This window comes from Haematobia irritans, chromosome 3 (genome assembly GCF_050003625.1).
Source record: "Haematobia irritans isolate KBUSLIRL chromosome 3, ASM5000362v1, whole genome shotgun sequence".
NCBI classification, from domain to species: domain Eukaryota; kingdom Metazoa; phylum Arthropoda; class Insecta; order Diptera; family Muscidae; genus Haematobia; species Haematobia irritans.
The window spans coordinates 48007935-48025123 of record NC_134399.1 but is presented as its reverse complement, the minus strand read 5'-3'; the positions used below and the strand labels follow the sequence as shown (position 1 = coordinate 48025123).

General features: G+C 35.0%; 1 protein-coding gene across 12 annotated transcripts in view; it reads right to left on the bottom strand.

The window, feature by feature from the left end:
• dtn (transmembrane protein 132C dtn) overlaps positions 1-10693 on the bottom strand; it is a 604515-nt gene extending 593822 nt beyond the window's left edge. For 5 of the 12 annotated variants that reach the window (XR_012720541.1, XR_012720542.1, XM_075300570.1 and 2 more), the window contains exon 1: positions 9945-10691. Coding sequence is in view for 9 of the 12 variants with exons in the window: in XM_075300570.1 (XP_075156685.1) it covers positions 9945-10005 (61 nt within the window). In the remaining 3 variants the exon portion in view is untranslated. Of the gene's footprint in view, positions 1-9944 lie in introns of all 12 variants that reach the window. The other 7 variants (XR_012720543.1, XM_075300569.1, XM_075300567.1 and 4 more) reach the window with 4 other exon arrangements.
• Positions 10694-17189: the final 6496 nt, after the last annotated feature.

Here is a 17189-nt window from a genome sequence, read left to right as displayed (position 1 = left end):
AAAAAAGTGGACGCACTGTTCTTCAAGAGAAAAGTGACCACTGTGGCCAAATGGAAAAAGATGGGGTTCCAGATTTATATGTAAAAGATAGATCTTTTAGTGCTCTATCCGATGGTAAAAACGGATACACCTAAATGTGTTTGGGAGTCTCAATATATGGCTTGGAAAAAAGTGGACGCACTGCTCCTGGAGAGAAAAGTGACCACTGTGGCCAAATGGAAAAAGATGGGGTTCCAGGTTTATATGTGGAAGATAGATCTTTTAGTGCTCTAACCGATGGTAAAAACGGATATTGCGAAATGTGTTTGGGAGTCTCAATATATGGCTTGGAAAAAAGTGGACGCACTGTTCCTCAAGAGAAAAGTAACCACTGTGGCCTAATAGAAAAAGATGGGGTTCCAGATTTATATGTGGAAGATAGATCCTTTAGTGCTCTAACCGATAGTAAAAACGGATATTGCAAAATGTGTTTGGGAGTCTCAATATATGGCTTGGAAAAAAGTGGAGGCACTGTTCCTCAAGAGAAAAGTGACCACTGTGGCCAAATAGAAAAATATGGGGTTCCAGATTTATATGTCGAAGATAGATCTTTTAGTGCTCTATCCGATGGTCAAAACGGATACAGCTAAATGTGTTTGGGAGTCTCAATATATGGCTTGGAAAAAAGTGGACGTACTGCTCCTGGAGAGAAAAGTGACCACTGTGGCCAAATGGAAAAAGAAGGGGTTCCAGATTTATATGTGAAAGATAGATCTTTTAGTGCTCTACCCGATGGTAAAAACGGATATTGCGAAATGTGTTTGGGAGTCTCAATATATGGCCTGGAAAAAAGTGGACGCACTGCTCCTGGAGAGAAAAGTGACCACTGTGGCCAAATGGAAAAAGATGGGGTTCCAGATTTATATGTGAAAGATAGATCTTTTAGTGCTCTATCCGATGGTAAAAACGGATACAGCTAAATGTGTTTGGGAGTCACAATATATGGCTTTGAATAACGGTTTATATGGGGGCTATACATAATTATGATATGATACTGAACTGATATGGACTAATTTGTTCATGATGGTTGGAGACCACACACTAATTTCACGTACTACATTTTAACCGTATCTGAAATTTCATTTATTTCATTTATTATCGTACAAGGTTAGGTTATCGTACAAAGTGATACAAAAGTCAATAAATAGACCTAAAATCCTGCATCACAAAAAATGTAATAAAATATAAACTTCAACAATGGTATATATAAAAAAAAAAACTAGATAAAATCTTTAAGACAATGGTGTAGTAAATAGAAATAATAATAATAAAAAAATATTTATAAATAGTAAAAATACTAAATGTTAAATATATATTAAGATATAGTAGATATCTCATACTAAGCGTTGAAACAAATGGCTCCCCAGCCAAAGGACTTGCAAATGTGTATTTAGAGTTATGGAACACCCGTTGATAATGCGTTAACAATGATTATATTCGTGGTAAATTTTGGTGTTTCACAAGGCTGCGGAAATCAAATCTGGGGATCGGTTTATATAAGGGCTATACCTAAATGTGGTCAGATATGGCCCATTTGCAATACCATCCGACCTACATCAATAACAACTACTTACGCCAAGTTTCAAGTCGATAACTTGTTTTGTTCAGAAGTTAGTGTGATTTCACCATACGGAGATAGGTAGATCGACCGCAGATTTCACGACGACCTAGAATATATAGACTTTATAGGGTCTGAAACCAATATTTCGATGTGTTAAAACCGGAATAACGAAGTAATGGCGAAAGGTATAAAAACACAAATTATTTGAATTACTTGATTTCTTCGCAACTTGTTAATTAATATTCTATTTGAATTAAAAATTTTACTGATTTTGGTCGAAACATTCTAGACCTCGCTTTACGTGGCAGATACGTTAGGTTTTAAGTTTTTAATTGAGGCAATTATTTGTTTTTGTTCCAATTTTAATTTATTTATAATTAATTGTCGGTTAGATGAATTAATATTCTTATTATCTTACAAAAGTTTAAATTTCTCATAAATTTGCGATTTTAATTATAGTTTGACTTTTCTTTAGATTTGCGTCAAAATTTTATTAAAAAATATGTAGTACGCTGAAAAAAATATTTGCGATTTTAATTATAGTTTGACTTTCCTTTAGATTTACGTCAAAGTTTTATTAAAAAATGTGTAGTACACTGAAAAAAATATTTGCGTGATATTAAAGGTTACGCAACCTAAATTTTAGGATACGAAATTTACAAAATATTAAGGACAAATTTCTTTAAAATAATGAAATTTTAATTAAAATAAAGTTTATAATATTTGCTTCAAAATTTTTTTCATTAAATTTAGGACACAAATTTTGTAAATTTGCGTCCCTCCGTTAAAGTCGCATGTCTTTGAACTAATGCAAATTAATGTAAAGAAACGAATTTTTTATTTAAAGAAATTGTCCTTAAATTAACTGAAATATGGAAACTTTAGGTTTAAGGTAAAAACGCTTCAAATATAGCCTAAGACTTATTTTGAGGATTTAACGTCTTTGGTTTAAAGTTTTTGGATTTACAATTTGGATTTTTTAACTGGCATTTGTTTGTACGTGAGTACTTTTATTAATAAACCGCGAAAGGAGAATGAAAATTTGATAAATGAGATTTCTTTATTTTAAAGAAACCGCATCTTTGGCTCGGAATCAATACCAAAATACTTAAGGGAAGGTCAAAATCTTTGGATCCAAGTAACCTTTGTTTGAGTGTATGTAGGTTTATTTCCGAGAAAAATTTTGTTTATTGAATTAAAGTGTTAAAAAACATTCACTCATTTTGTTTACAATATGTTTGAATTTTATTAAAAAGTTAATTTTTTAAATGATTGCGTTTTCAATTTAAAATATTTTAGTGATATTTCTGTGAATAGAACCCCATCTTTTCTATTCTCTATGAGCAGTGCCCCCATTTTTTCCAACCCATATATTGAGGCTCTCAAACACATTTCACAATATCCGTTTTTACCATCGGATAGAGCACTAAAAGATCTATCTTTCACATATAAATCTGGAACCCCATCTTTTTCCATTTGGCCACAGTGGTCACTTTTCTCTTGAGGTGAAGTGCGTTCACTTTTTTCCAAGCCATATATTGAGACTCCCAAACACATTTCGCAATATCCGTTTTTACCATCGGGTAGAGCACTAAAAGATATATCTTTCACATATAAATCTGGAACCCCATCTTTTTCCATTTGGCCACAGTGGTCACTTTTCTCTTGAGGTAAAGTGCGTCCACTTTTTTCCAAGCCATATATTGAGACTCCCAAACACATTTCGCAATATCCGTTTTTACCATCGGATAGAGCACTAAAAGATCTATCTTTCACATATAAATATGGAACCCCACCTTTTTCCATTTGGCTACAGTGGTCACTTTTCTCTCCAGGAGCAGTGCGTCCATTTTTTTCCAAGCCATATATTGAGACTCCCAAACACATTTAGCTGTATCCGTTTTTACCATCGGATAGAGCACTAAAAGATCTATCTTTCACATATAAATCTGGAACCCCATCTTTTTCCATTTGGCCACAGTGGTCACTTTTCTCTCCAGGAGCAGTGCGTCCACTTTTTTCCAAGCCATATATTGAGACTCCCAAACACATTTCGCAATATCCGTTTTTACCACCGGATAGAGCACTAAAAGATCTATCTTTCACATATAAATCTGAAACCCCATCTTTTTCCATTTGGCCACAGTGGTCACTTTTCTCTTGAGGTGAAGTGCGTCCACATTTTTCCAAGCCGTATATTGAGACTCCCAAACACATTTAGCTGTATCCGTTTTTACAATCGGATAGAGCACTAAAATATCTATCTTTGACATATAAATCTGGAACCCCATCTTTTTCCATTTGGCCACAATGGTCACTTTTCTCTTGAGGTGAAGTGCGTCCACTTTTTTCCAAGCCATATATTGAGACTCCCAAACACATTTCGCAATATCCGTTTTTACCATCGGATAGAGCACTAAAAGATCTATCTTTCACATATAAATCTGAAACCCCATCTTTTTCCATTTGACCACAGTGGTCACTTTTCTCTTGAGGTGAAGTGCGTCCACTTTTTTCCAAGCCGTATATTGAGACTCCCAAACACATTTAGCTGTATCCGTTTTTACCATCGGATAGAGCATTAAAAGATCTATCTTTCACATATAAATCGGGAACCCCATCTTTTTCCATTTGGCCACAATGGTCACTTTTCTCTCCAGGAGCAGTGCGTCCACTTTTTTCCAAGCCATATATTGAGACTCCCAAACACATTTCGCAATATCCGTTTTTACCATCGGATAGAGCACTAAAAGATCTATCTTTCACATATAAATCTGAAACCCCATCTTTTTCCATTTGGCCACTGTGGTCACTTTTCTCTCTGTTTCGTATATGCAACATTACTCCGATTCGGAAGATTTGTGGCAAAAGGTTTTAATTCCAATCGAAAGCTATCGTTTCAGTTTATCTTTGGTTAAAATTTGTCTATTGGTTAAAATTTTTCTATCTCTTCCCGTTTGGCCAATTTATGCCAATTTCTACGGAGGATTATATCGCAAAAAAATTTTATTCGTATATAACTCATTTTTTCACATATAGGTGGCGCTGAAACGAATTTTCATATACGGATTTATTTTCCCTTAAGGCAATTTATGCCAATTTCTACGGAGGAGTATATCGCAAAAAAAATATTCGTATATAACTCATTTTTTCACATATAGGTGGCGCTGAAACGGATTTTCATATACGGATTTATTTTCCCTTACATAACTTAAGCAGTCTGCTAATGTTTTTGGAACAATCTGGTTGGTTCAGCGAAGAAAAATAATCGAGAAGGTTCAGCGGTTAAAACTAGAAGTGCCCATATGTAATAGGTACTTTTAGTTAATGTGGTATAACAATGGACTGAATAGTCTAAGTGAGCCTGAATCTTGGTCGGGCTGCCACTTTAACCTAACCTAACCTTCGTACTCATACATACAATGCAATCGTTAGATATGTGTACGGTATCAAACGCTTTGTTAGTTGTGCTGATTACACTAAATGTCTTTATGTTGTAGAATTTGCGCAACTATTAAACATCAGAACGTTCATTTTGCTGCAAAAAATGTTCTATACTAAAGCACCAACATATCTTTATGATAAAGTACATTTTGGGAGATCCAACAGAAGAATTTTAATTATATATATCTTAATTATATATAAATCTTTTTTATTAATTACTGTTATTTCAGTAATTTTAGAAATTTGTAGATAATATTGTATATAATAAGATATAAATAATAATAAATATTAAAATACATTTAAATCAAATTGGATATAATTAGATGTGGGCCAAATTTGAGATATCTGGTCAAATCTAATTCCTTTAGTTAGATTTTGGTAAATCTGCTTTGATCTATCAGACATGATTGCAGATATAGATCTATAGATTTTTTACATATATATGATTAGGTCTTATTCAGATCTCATCATATATGTTATTATATCAGTTACATCTGCCCATATACAGTGGGGAGCAAAACCGAATGCAAGTTTTCACTTTTTGCAATCTTAATTAAATAGAAAAATTCTAGTTTGGCCTACAAAGATTGGACCGTTGATGACTGGAAATAGCTTTTATGAAACAAAAATAAACCGCTTTCCATCCGATGCAAAAGAATTACCGGCAACGGCCTCAGAATATTACTGGTAACGAACTGGTAATGACAACGTGTCCACAAACATCACGTCAAGCAAACAGCTAAACATGGAGGGGTTATGGTGGCAAACTTGGCCGATGGTTAAAATGAAATAAATTATAACAAGTATATACAGCAGTAAGTTCGGCCGGGCCGAATCTTAAATACCCACCACCATGAACCAAATATTAGGGTTTCCTTTGAAATTCCAGGAGGGCTTGAGGACTTGAGGACACTTCCCGAAGATAAATTTAAAGATTTCACCTATGAGGACTATATCAGATTCTGGATTTATAAGAACCATTTTTGTTTGAGGTTTAGAGGAATCATTAACATCTCTTGTAAGTGTGCAAGAAAATTATAAAATAACGTCTTGATTTGAAATCTTAAATCTGTAGAAGTAAAATCTGGAAATTTTACATTGAGTTTCAAGCAATTTTCATGATCAGTGCGCCTTCTACACCCTCAAGAAGTGAAGTCGGTCTAAAAGGAGGCATTACCAAATGGACCGATAAAAACTTAATCCGATACACGTTTTTGTGAGCCTAAAATACCAGAATATTTACAATTTCAGGCATATTAGATAAAAACTACGGTTTCTCGAAACCCAAGGAGTTAAATCGGGAGATCGTTCTTATGGGCGCTATACTAAAATATGGACCGATACTCACCATTTTCGGCACACCTCTTTGTGACCCGAAAATACCTCTAGATTTCCAATTTCAGGCAAATAGGATAAAAACTTCGGATTCTAGAAGCCCAAGAAGTAAAATTGGGAAATCGGTCTATATGGGGGCTATACCAAAATATGGACCGATACTCACCATTTTCGGCACACCTCTTTATGGTCCTAAAATACCTCTAGATTTCCAATTTCAGACAAATTGGATAAAAACTACGGTTTCTATAAGCCCAAGACCCCAAATCGGGAGATCGGTCTATATGGGGGCTATACCAAAATATGGATCGATACTCACAATTTTTGGCACACGTATTTGTGGTCCTACAATACCTCTAGATTTCCAATTTCAGGTAAATTGAATAAAAACTGCGGTTTCTATAAGCCCAAGAAGTAAAATCGGGAGATCGGTCTATATGGGGGCTATACCAAAATATGGACCGATACTCACAATTTTTGGCACACGTATTTGTGATTCTACAATACCTCTAGATTTCCAAGTTCAGGTAAATTGAATAAAAACTGCGGTTTCTATAAGCCCCAGGAAGTAAAATCGGGAGATCGGTCTATATGGGGGCTTTACCAAAACGTGGACCGATACTCACCATTTTTGGCACACCTCTTTATGGTCATAAAATACCTCCAGATTTCAAATTTCAGGCAAATTGGATAAAAACTACGATTTCTATAAGCCCAAGACCCCAAATCGGGAGGTCGGTTTATATGGGGGCTATACCAAAACATGGCCCGATATAGCCCATCTTCGAACTTGACCTGCGCGCAGACAAAAGACGATTGTGTGCCAAATTTCAGGACGATAGCTCCATTATTGAATGCTGTAGCGTGATTACAACAGACAGCCAGACAGACAGACAGACGGACAGATGGATATGCTTATATCGTCTTAGAATTTCTCCCTGATCAAGAATATATATACTTTATATAGTCGGAAATCGATATTTCGATGCGTTACAAACGGAATGACAAACTTATTATACCCCGTCACCATTCTATGGTGGTGGGTATAAAAAAGGAGACTATCTTGACATTTTCAATTTAATTTGATTTTGAAGGTTTGCGCCTACCTTGAAGAGCGGGTTGTTTTTCAACAAGACGGCAAACCCATGCATTAGAGGTGTGCGCGTGACACGAAACTGTCGTGACACGCGTGAATGACGTGAGTCGTGAACAAAATCTTAAGGAACTCTCGTGAATGTGCGTGAATAGGACTGAAAGAAATATGTCGTGCCTGAGAAATAAAATCGCAACGTTAATGTGCGTGAATAAAATTTCTGCAAAATTGCGCTCACGAAAAAAATCAAAATTTAATTGGTACTCACTCGTATCTTAACTGAAATTAGTTTAACTTTCGAGCTATATTTTCTATTCATGGATTTTGTTACCATTGCTCATTCCCGGTTGGAAAATGTCGTGAGTCTCGTGAGTCTCGTGAGTTTGTCGTTCGTGCGTGAGTGGTGATTTTCGTGAATGTGCGTGAGTGTGAGTGGCTAGGTTATGTTAGGTTCGGTTATGTGGCAGCCCGATGTATCAGGCTCACTTAGACTATTCAGTCCATTGTGATACCACAGTGGTGAACTTCTCTCTTATCACTGAGTGCTGCCCGATTCCATGTTAAGCTCAATGGCAAGGGACCTCCTTTTTATAGCCGAGTCCGAACGGCGTTCCACATTCCAGTGAAACCACTTAGAGAAGCTTTGAAACCCTCAGAAATGTCACCAGCATTACTGAGGTGGGATAATCCACCGCTGAAAAACTTTTTGGTGTTCGGTCGTAGCAGGAATCGAACCCACGACCTTGTGTATGCAAGGCGGGCATGCTAACCATTGCACCACGGTGGCTCCCGCACGTATCGTGCGTGAATAATGAGTAGAATTTCACAAATTTTTCCATTTAAAATTTTAATTGAATTTTAAAAAAATTTTCAGTTCAATAAAATTTTTAATTGGAACAATCAATCACAGAAATTAATAGTTTCAGTTAAATTTTTAATTGGATCAATTAATTTTTTAATTGAAGTTGGTGATTGATGCTATCATTTCTATGTTTGAAGAAATTTCAATTAAAAATTAATGGGATCAATTAATTTCGTGATTGAAGACAAAAACTATTTTGTTCTGTGTACGTAAAAATAATAAAGAAACGGTTGTCGGAGCAATGTTTTCAAATGCTCGAATTGTCACCACATAGCCCCGATATCAATCCCAAAGAGAATTTATGGTCTCTAGTTAAAAGGCGCTTGGGATACCATCAAAGAGCAACAAAAAACAAAAAATAGCGATGAGCTCAGAGCACAATTAGTCAGATATTCTGGACGTGTTAAAACAGTAATAGGCTAAAATCTGTTGTATAACCCCTGAAGACGCGATTCACTACGGCAATCGCGAAATATTGGGAAAAATAAATAAAATATTCAAAAACCTCGAGTTTTTTCAAATTTTATAAAAAAAAGTCAAAGAAAAATTAATGTTTGCAAAATGTGTGCATAAAGTGCAAAACCGGATGCAGACTTATTTATATATATTTTTTTTAATAAATATATAGTATATGTATATAATATATCTAAATGTACAGTTTTGTTTGTCAGGAAATAAGGTATGACGAAATAAATTTTGTTGGAATTGGACTCAATAGAGGGTTTTTATTATGCAAATAAATCATACTCGTAAGTGATAACCATGCACTCGGTTTTGCTCCCCACTGTATTTCCAGTTGGCAGACATTTGGAGATTTCTATACAGGTTGAAGACCCATAAAACATTGTATGGACTCCCCAGCGTGTCCGGAGCACATTAATTATGTTTTTGAGTAGATCGCGGTTACTACTGCTATTCTTTCGTGTGTTGGTCCATTTGGAAGAAATTTGGAGATTTCTCTCCAGGATAAGTGGTCTATAATACAAAGAGGAAAATATCTCGACTCCTCAGCGGGTCTAGAGCACATGAGTTATGTTTTCGTATAGATAAAAGTGGTCATATCTCGACACCACCGATAGTTATGGAGTAGTGATACACCTTTTTGGATAGAGCGCGACCTATATTATAGGATGTGACATGTATAATGAATTCATATTTCCTTTCATGCATTTTTTTACAATTAATTCTCCACAAAGAAATCATTATAACTAACTTTTGTTTCGAATTTGACATATAGATGGCGGTCGTGTTGTGATTTTATAATAATACCCATTATAATTTTTCATGTGAGACGGCGCTCCTTAAGATAAATATGATGTATTGTTGGAAGAGGAATAATTGTTTAACATTATAGATGCATATTTATGTAATTAATGATTTTTGTCACTTTTCCGCCATCGTTTTGAGCTGTAGTTCTGATTAAATATTTACGAACGCCTATATACACCGTTTCCGACGAACAATAATTAATAAGAAAGATGAACGAACTATTGAATGTACTGAAAACACTACAATTATATTAGCTTTAAGTACTGAATGAAAACACTACAATATAATTATAGTAACTTTAATATTAATTATTATCTAAATTAACTTTTTATTTTACTCACATGCAAAGCATAAAAGCGTTATTGGTAGAATTTTAAAATCCATATTTAGCTGGGGTGACATTTTCAATATCCTCCAATTTGTTTTAGTTCTCTATATTTTTATACCGTATCCTTATTGATTCGTGGACTGAAATGGTATAGATACTTATGTGTATGTAGATATGTAGATATTAGAATAAACTACGTTTGAAGTACGTAATTATCAATTAAGAACGAACAAAAGGCTCAACTACATTTGTATATCTCATTCTTTTAATTTTTTCACAATTTAGCCACTTTATTTTACGTTTTCATATATTCCAGGGTTGGGTGGGTTTCAATTCATTTCATTAATATCTACTCGCCAACTTTTGTTCGACAAGGCGTTATGTTTTTAATTCATTTTTCTCATCTAAAGCAGTATAGTTTGTTTGAACACACATAATATGCCGAAAGTCCATAATAGGAACCGCCACTAAAAGTCAATACTCCATCAAATCTAAATTCATTTTTGAATATATGTTTATTTTCACTATTTTTACAAAAAAATGGATGTCCTCATCTCTCTAGACTCTTTTGCAGGATGTCAATCTCTCTTTCTTTTTATTTTCTCTATCTTAAATGAAAAGCGTTCCATCGTCCCCATCACCACATCACGAATACGTCTTGCCTAACTAAGATCATCGACACCCTAGGGCCAATGATTTTATCTCGTAAGACGTGTTGGGGGATGTAAGTTGTGTGATTGGAGCGCTTTTAAGGACTAAATATAGTTTCAAGCCGTCATTTATTTGTAACCCGGCTCAGCCGGAGCTGGCTGTATTAGTATTTATATCAGAATCGGCGTCACACCTTTTAAGAACAGGGTTGCCAGTTATTCACTAATAATCCTACAGTATTGGGTGGCACAGATGAGTAGCAATTTTTTTTTGATTTTCTACTGTCAAAAAGTTGTAAAAAAAATATTAAATGTCAAAAATACCTTCAAGAGCCTAATTTTAATATCATAATACTGTGTTCTCAACAAGCATGTTTTGAGGGTTTAAATGTTGTCCCTTTAGTGTGTAGATATAACCATAGCGATAGGCGAAGACTTATTTACGTGTATTTCTTATGGGAAGCCCAAAATCCGTGACGGCTAGCGGCGTGTCGCTAAATTAAAACTTATTATAACTCCTTGGCTATAACTGGTATAGTGTTGCCATCGCTTATCAATTTTTTTAACTCACCACTAGGAATTGCTGTTGCCTGGACACGTGTAGATTATTTTTTCCTCAAATAACTCAATAAATAGCAAGCCATTGTATGTTTTTATTCTACTTTATTGTTTGATATTATCAAAGCGTGCTGTATTGACAACAAAAACGCTAGGAAACGTGAAAAAGGGATTTATTCACCGTCAAGCTTATTGTATTTGCCGTTGCGGCAAAAATGTTTCGCCTACCGCCTATCGCTATGGTTATATGTACACACTAATGCGCTTTACAGAATATCAGTTATTCCGGACGGAATGTCGATGTTTGTAAGAATCTTACAGTGTGTCGAATCGATACGTCTTGTCAGCGATGACTAAATAATAGGTAAATGTGTTATCGATCCCATAAACATGTAGCAGTATCGATTATGCCTTCGGACTTAACTTATAATATGCACAATATATGGGATATGTTCGACACGAGGACTGTCGTCCGGAATAACTGATAATCTATAACGCGCTTTACAGACTATCAGTTATTCCGGACGGAATGTCGGTGTTTGTAAAGAATCTTACAGTGTGTCGGATCGATGCGACTTATCGGCGATGACTAAATAATCGGTAAATGTGTTATCGATCCCATAAACATGCAGCAGTATCGATTATGCCTTCGGACTTAACTTATAATGTGCACAATATATGGGATATGTTCGACACGAGCACTGTCGTCCGGAATAACTGATAGTCTGTAAAGCGGATAAAGCGCATTATAAGCATTTCAAAACGATACGTTTTCTCTATACAAAAGATCAAGTTCAAAACAAATATATACAGCCATAAATTCGCCCAGGCCGAAGCTTATATGGTGTTCTCACCAAGCATGTTTTGGGGTTTGAAATGTTTTCCCTTTATAAGCACTTCAAAATGAGTCGTTTTCGCCATAAGGCCGGTATGCACCTCTAGCGAAATTTTCGGTAGCAAAAATTTATTTAAGTCTACAACAAAAAACAGGGCTGTGTACACAAATTTTATACCAGCTAATCGCTTTTAAAAATTGTTAATAAATATTCCAAATATTCCTCTAGCGAAAAATTTCATTCCCATAAGGAATGCATTGCTATTTATGCTAACGAAATTTTCGGTAGCATTCAATTTCGTAAGCTGGTACGCACCTCTAATGAAAATAACAGGGTTGTCAAAAGCATATTTTGGCAGCAAAAATTTAATTTATTACAATCATTGTGTGCGTAAAAGTTTTAAAAGGTCTGTAAATAATAAACAATTTATTTGAGGAATATTTGAGACATATATTAAAAATTTTTTAAAAGCGATTAGCTGGTTTAAAATTTGTGTACACAGCCCTTTTTTTTGTTGTAGACTTAAATAAATTTTTGCTACCGAAAATTTCGCTAGAGGTGCATACCGGCCTTGAGGAAAACGAGTCGGTGGGAACATAGCATAAAGGGCACCTTATACGGTCGGATAAACCCTGCGACACAACACGTTGCGGCGACAAATCCGCTAGTATAAAGTCATGTTCGCGTGTTGCGAATGTAGCATACAACGGTTCAAAATAAATAGGAAAAGGATCCTACATTGCTGTGGAAAGTGATAATAGCGTAGCACGCATGTCTAAGATTGATATTAAATTTAAATTACAGACAGGAAATATGCATTTAAATTTCAGAAATTAAATTAAAATGAATTTAATTATATTTTGGACAAACGTCTCTCCGAACTATAACGGTTCTCTGTTATATTCAGTGAGAGCATGTCTCATATGCAATAGTGAGAAATTAAAAGAAATCACTTACTTGTTAGCTCAGGTCCATCGATGAAAGGCCTTTCAAGACGAATGGATTTTGATGTTGCTAGTGAGGGTTTAACATATTTATGTATGCACATATCATGATGTTGATTTGTATGATATTTACGTGTGTGTGTATATTCAAATTCACTTAATTATCTTTCATATGCATTGCCACAACGAAACCAATGTTCTTTGTCAGTAATGTTTATATCAAATTGCATTAAATTATCTAATTATATTCCACTCAGAGCAAAAATCATTTTTTTTTTTTTAAAGAGAAAAAAAAACACTTCACTTTTATTGCTTTATGTTCGGTAATGTTAAGGAAAATTATTTTCTATTTAGTACAACACTAGTTATAGCGAACCATGACGAAATTCAAATATATACAATTCTCGGAATTTCCACCAATTAATTTGCGGGAACAATCAAATGCATCTGCCCTGCCAACATTTTCTGAATTTGGGGGCGCTTCAGAGAATCCCCACTACGTCGAAAACAGTCGTATACGATATCCAAAACTCCTCGGAAAAGCGCCGTCACTATTGAGAAGTTGTACCACGCCAAGTTACTACAAAAAAGAATCGCATGAGTGTAATTATTAGGAGCCCTTCTGAATACATTTAGAAGGACGCCAATAAGAGCCCCTTCAAACAATCAGACAAAGTGCATTTTAAGATAGTTGTAAAAGAATCATTGTGGTCAAGTAAAACACGATTGTTTGGATGTTTATTAATTTTATGAAACATTTATAAATTCTCATAAATATAACATTTATACGGCTATCACATCACATTTAACACATTTTTATGCATTAATAAGAGATTGATGTTGAGTTACAAGTTGTAAGTTAAATGTTGTAGCGTCTATCAGCCAGTACTTTTATTCCCAATGGAGGCAGCGTGTCTGGAAAAATATTTGAAAAACTATCACTTTATTCCATTTGGAAAGTAAAAAATTGTTCACCAATTTACTTTTCACAATTTTAAGCGTAATAACTATGTTTTCAGCACTTTATTTTTGTTTTCATTGAAATAAATTATAATAAGCCAGTTGCGCTTGGTGTTTCACAAAATATAAAATGGCTCTTGTAACAATAGTGATGGCAAAATACTTTCATGCGAATAGTGATGGCAAAATACTATCACAGTTGGCGATTGTTGCAGTGTCACTTACGAGTCTGTGGTAGCGATGAAGATGAAATGGAACATTGAAATGCTGGCAGGGTGGTGATCTCTACTCGAGCCAACACTGGACAAATTCAACGGAGTACAGATCAACTTATTCCTCCGGAGAAAAATTGATTAAGTGCTAGAGGAGATCACTTAGAAATCACAGGCCCTGGCAAAATACACCTCCGAAATCTCCCCTTTTCCAATTCTCAGGCACGAGATCCACCGGCAAGTGAACTTTACGGACTGACTAAATTGAAACATAGAAAGCCACGTTGGCGAGAGTCAAATCTGATTGGGCAGTCTCCAAAGCTGAGGACAAATAAAAAACAATGTCACAACCCAAAATTTATAAGAGAGACGTGGATCAATCTTACCATGAATTCTCTATGAGATTGGTAGATAATTTTGTAGAATGCAATAAGTTTGGAAGATTCTCTCCACCCCGTGCGTAAAAAAATGATTTACCGCCTATAAACTGAATATTGTAAGAATAAAGCGAACACTTGTGAATGTTCATTTAAACTTACTCCAAATATTATAGATTGATTGAATAGAAAAATAATAGGAAAAAGTTACGGACTTATAAATTTGTTCACGTAATTTTATGCGTACCTAAATAACGATTTTACCGCAAAATTCCAAAAAAAAAATAAAATGAAAAAACGGCCAAATTCAGGCTTCACTATATAACACGATGTTACTTGGAGGAAACTCAGGATGGAAAAAAACATGTCGCAGCATTCCTCTACGCTTTTAAACCCCCTAAACTTTCCAAAATCACACCAACACTACAAAATTCCAATCCAAACATGGCTGCCAAAATTGAGTATAATCTCATAGCAAAATGAAAATGTATTTATTACCCTGACGCTTTATGCACTTCTTCGACCTGTACTAAAGTTCAAACCCACGAAGAAAAAAAATCACTGTTACTGCAATAATGAATACAAGAAAAAAAATTAAATAAATAAAAAAAATTGGTTTGTGACGGGTTTCGAACCTGGACATTCGGATTCGCAGCCGGATGTCATACCATTGTGCTGTCAACCAATGACTTCTACAAGCAGAAATAAGCAAATGTGAATATCCCTCTCTCACACCTCATAATATCTCTCTCACACCTCATAATTGGTTTTGTTGTCTTATGGTCAAATAAAGCAATGAGAAAAACAATATAATATACAAATACTCATACTAATATGCCATTGAAAAACGGATACAAGCGCCTCTACACGAACATGACTTTATACTAGTATAAAGTCATGTTCGCGTGTTGCGGTTGGAAGGCACAAATCTTCACGTGTAAGGGGATGTTAAAACAAGCATTTCTGCAGTGAAATTAATGAGGGATCACTAAATCAGCTTGGCATTTTTATTGTTTCTTCCATTTTTACTAAAAAAATGGCTTTACACCTAACTTTTCGTTCATCTTCATTGTTTGTGTTTATGCTTCTTCTTATTTCTTCATGTTGTTATCATAATTGAACGAACACACAACAAATAGGTGAACCTCTGTCGTAGTGCTTATCCGACCGTCTAAGGTCCGATTAAAGGCCGGTATGCACCTCTAGCGAAAAATTTCATTCCCATAAGAAATGCATTGCTATTTATGCTAACGAAATTTTCGGTAGCGTTCAATTTCGTAAGCTGGTACGCACCTCTAATGAAAATAACAGGGTTGTCAAAAGCATATTTTGGCAGCAAACATTTAATTTATTACAATCATTGTGTGCGTTAAAGTTTTAAAAGGTCTGTAAATAATAAGCAATTTATTTGAGGAATATTTGGAACATATATTAACAATTTTTAAAAGCGATTAGCTGGTTTAAAATTTGTGAACACAGCCCTGTTTTTTTGTTGTAGACTTAAATAAATTTTTGGTACCGAAAATTTCGCTAGAGGTGCATACCGGCCTTAAGCAAGAAAAATGTATACGGTAAAATTCTCTTGAATAGTTTCAAATAAGTTTTCTTTTTATTTTGCCCGTTTTTGTTGACTTTGCCTCCTTATTAAGGCGGGCTTGGGCATTAGAGGGTTAAATCCGAAGGCATAATTGATACTGCTGCATGTTTATGGAATCGATAACACATTCACCGATTATTTAGTCATCGCCGACAAGTCGTATCGATGCGACACACTGTAAGATTCTTTACAAACACCGACATTCCGTCCAGAATAACTGATAAGGTTGAATTACATACCATGCGTCAATCCGTGCGTTGATGGAAGGGTTGTTTTTTTATTTACCGCAGACTATTCGAGCTTTTGATTTCAAAGAGAAATTTCAACTCTTCAATCATCGGCCGCATTTTACGCATTGAACGCATGGCATGTAATTCTACCTATAGTCTGTAAAGCGCATTACCGCAACCCAAGGAATTCGATTGTGGGTGGGTTGTTAACGGCCATATACCATATACTAACACCATGTTCCAAATTTTAAATGGATCGGATGAAATTTGCTTAGAGGCTCCGCAAGCCAAATCTGGTGATCCGTTTATATGGGGGCTAAACGTAAAAGTGGAGCGATATGGCCCATTTGCAATACCATCCGATCTACATCAATAACAACTACTTGTTCCATGTTTCAAGTCGATAGCTTGTTTTGTTCGGAAGTTAGCATGATTTCAGCAGACGGACGGACATGCTTAGATCGACTCAGAATTTCACCACATCCCAGAATATATATACTTTATGGGGTCTTAGAGCAATATTTCGATGTGTTATAACAAATTGGAACAATGAGATCATGTGAAATAGAATTCGTGTAACATAAAATAAAATGCAATAAAAGATCGTCGACAAGATCACGTTTATTTGATAAAAATTTGGATGTCTTGATATTTTTAAGAAGTTATTTAAAGCGATGAAGTACAAAAGGATTTGCGACGGCCACCATATGACATATAAAATGAATTCCGATCTGTTAACACCATATGGGTGAATTCTTGTACAACTTTTTGGAATGTATGCGATTATTTAATGTCTTTTATCGTTTCTTTAGTTTTTTTTTCTTCAAAATATGGACAACCTTTAAAAATTTAAAGAATTTCATTGCCTACAAAACAGTTTCCGGTATGTCTCAT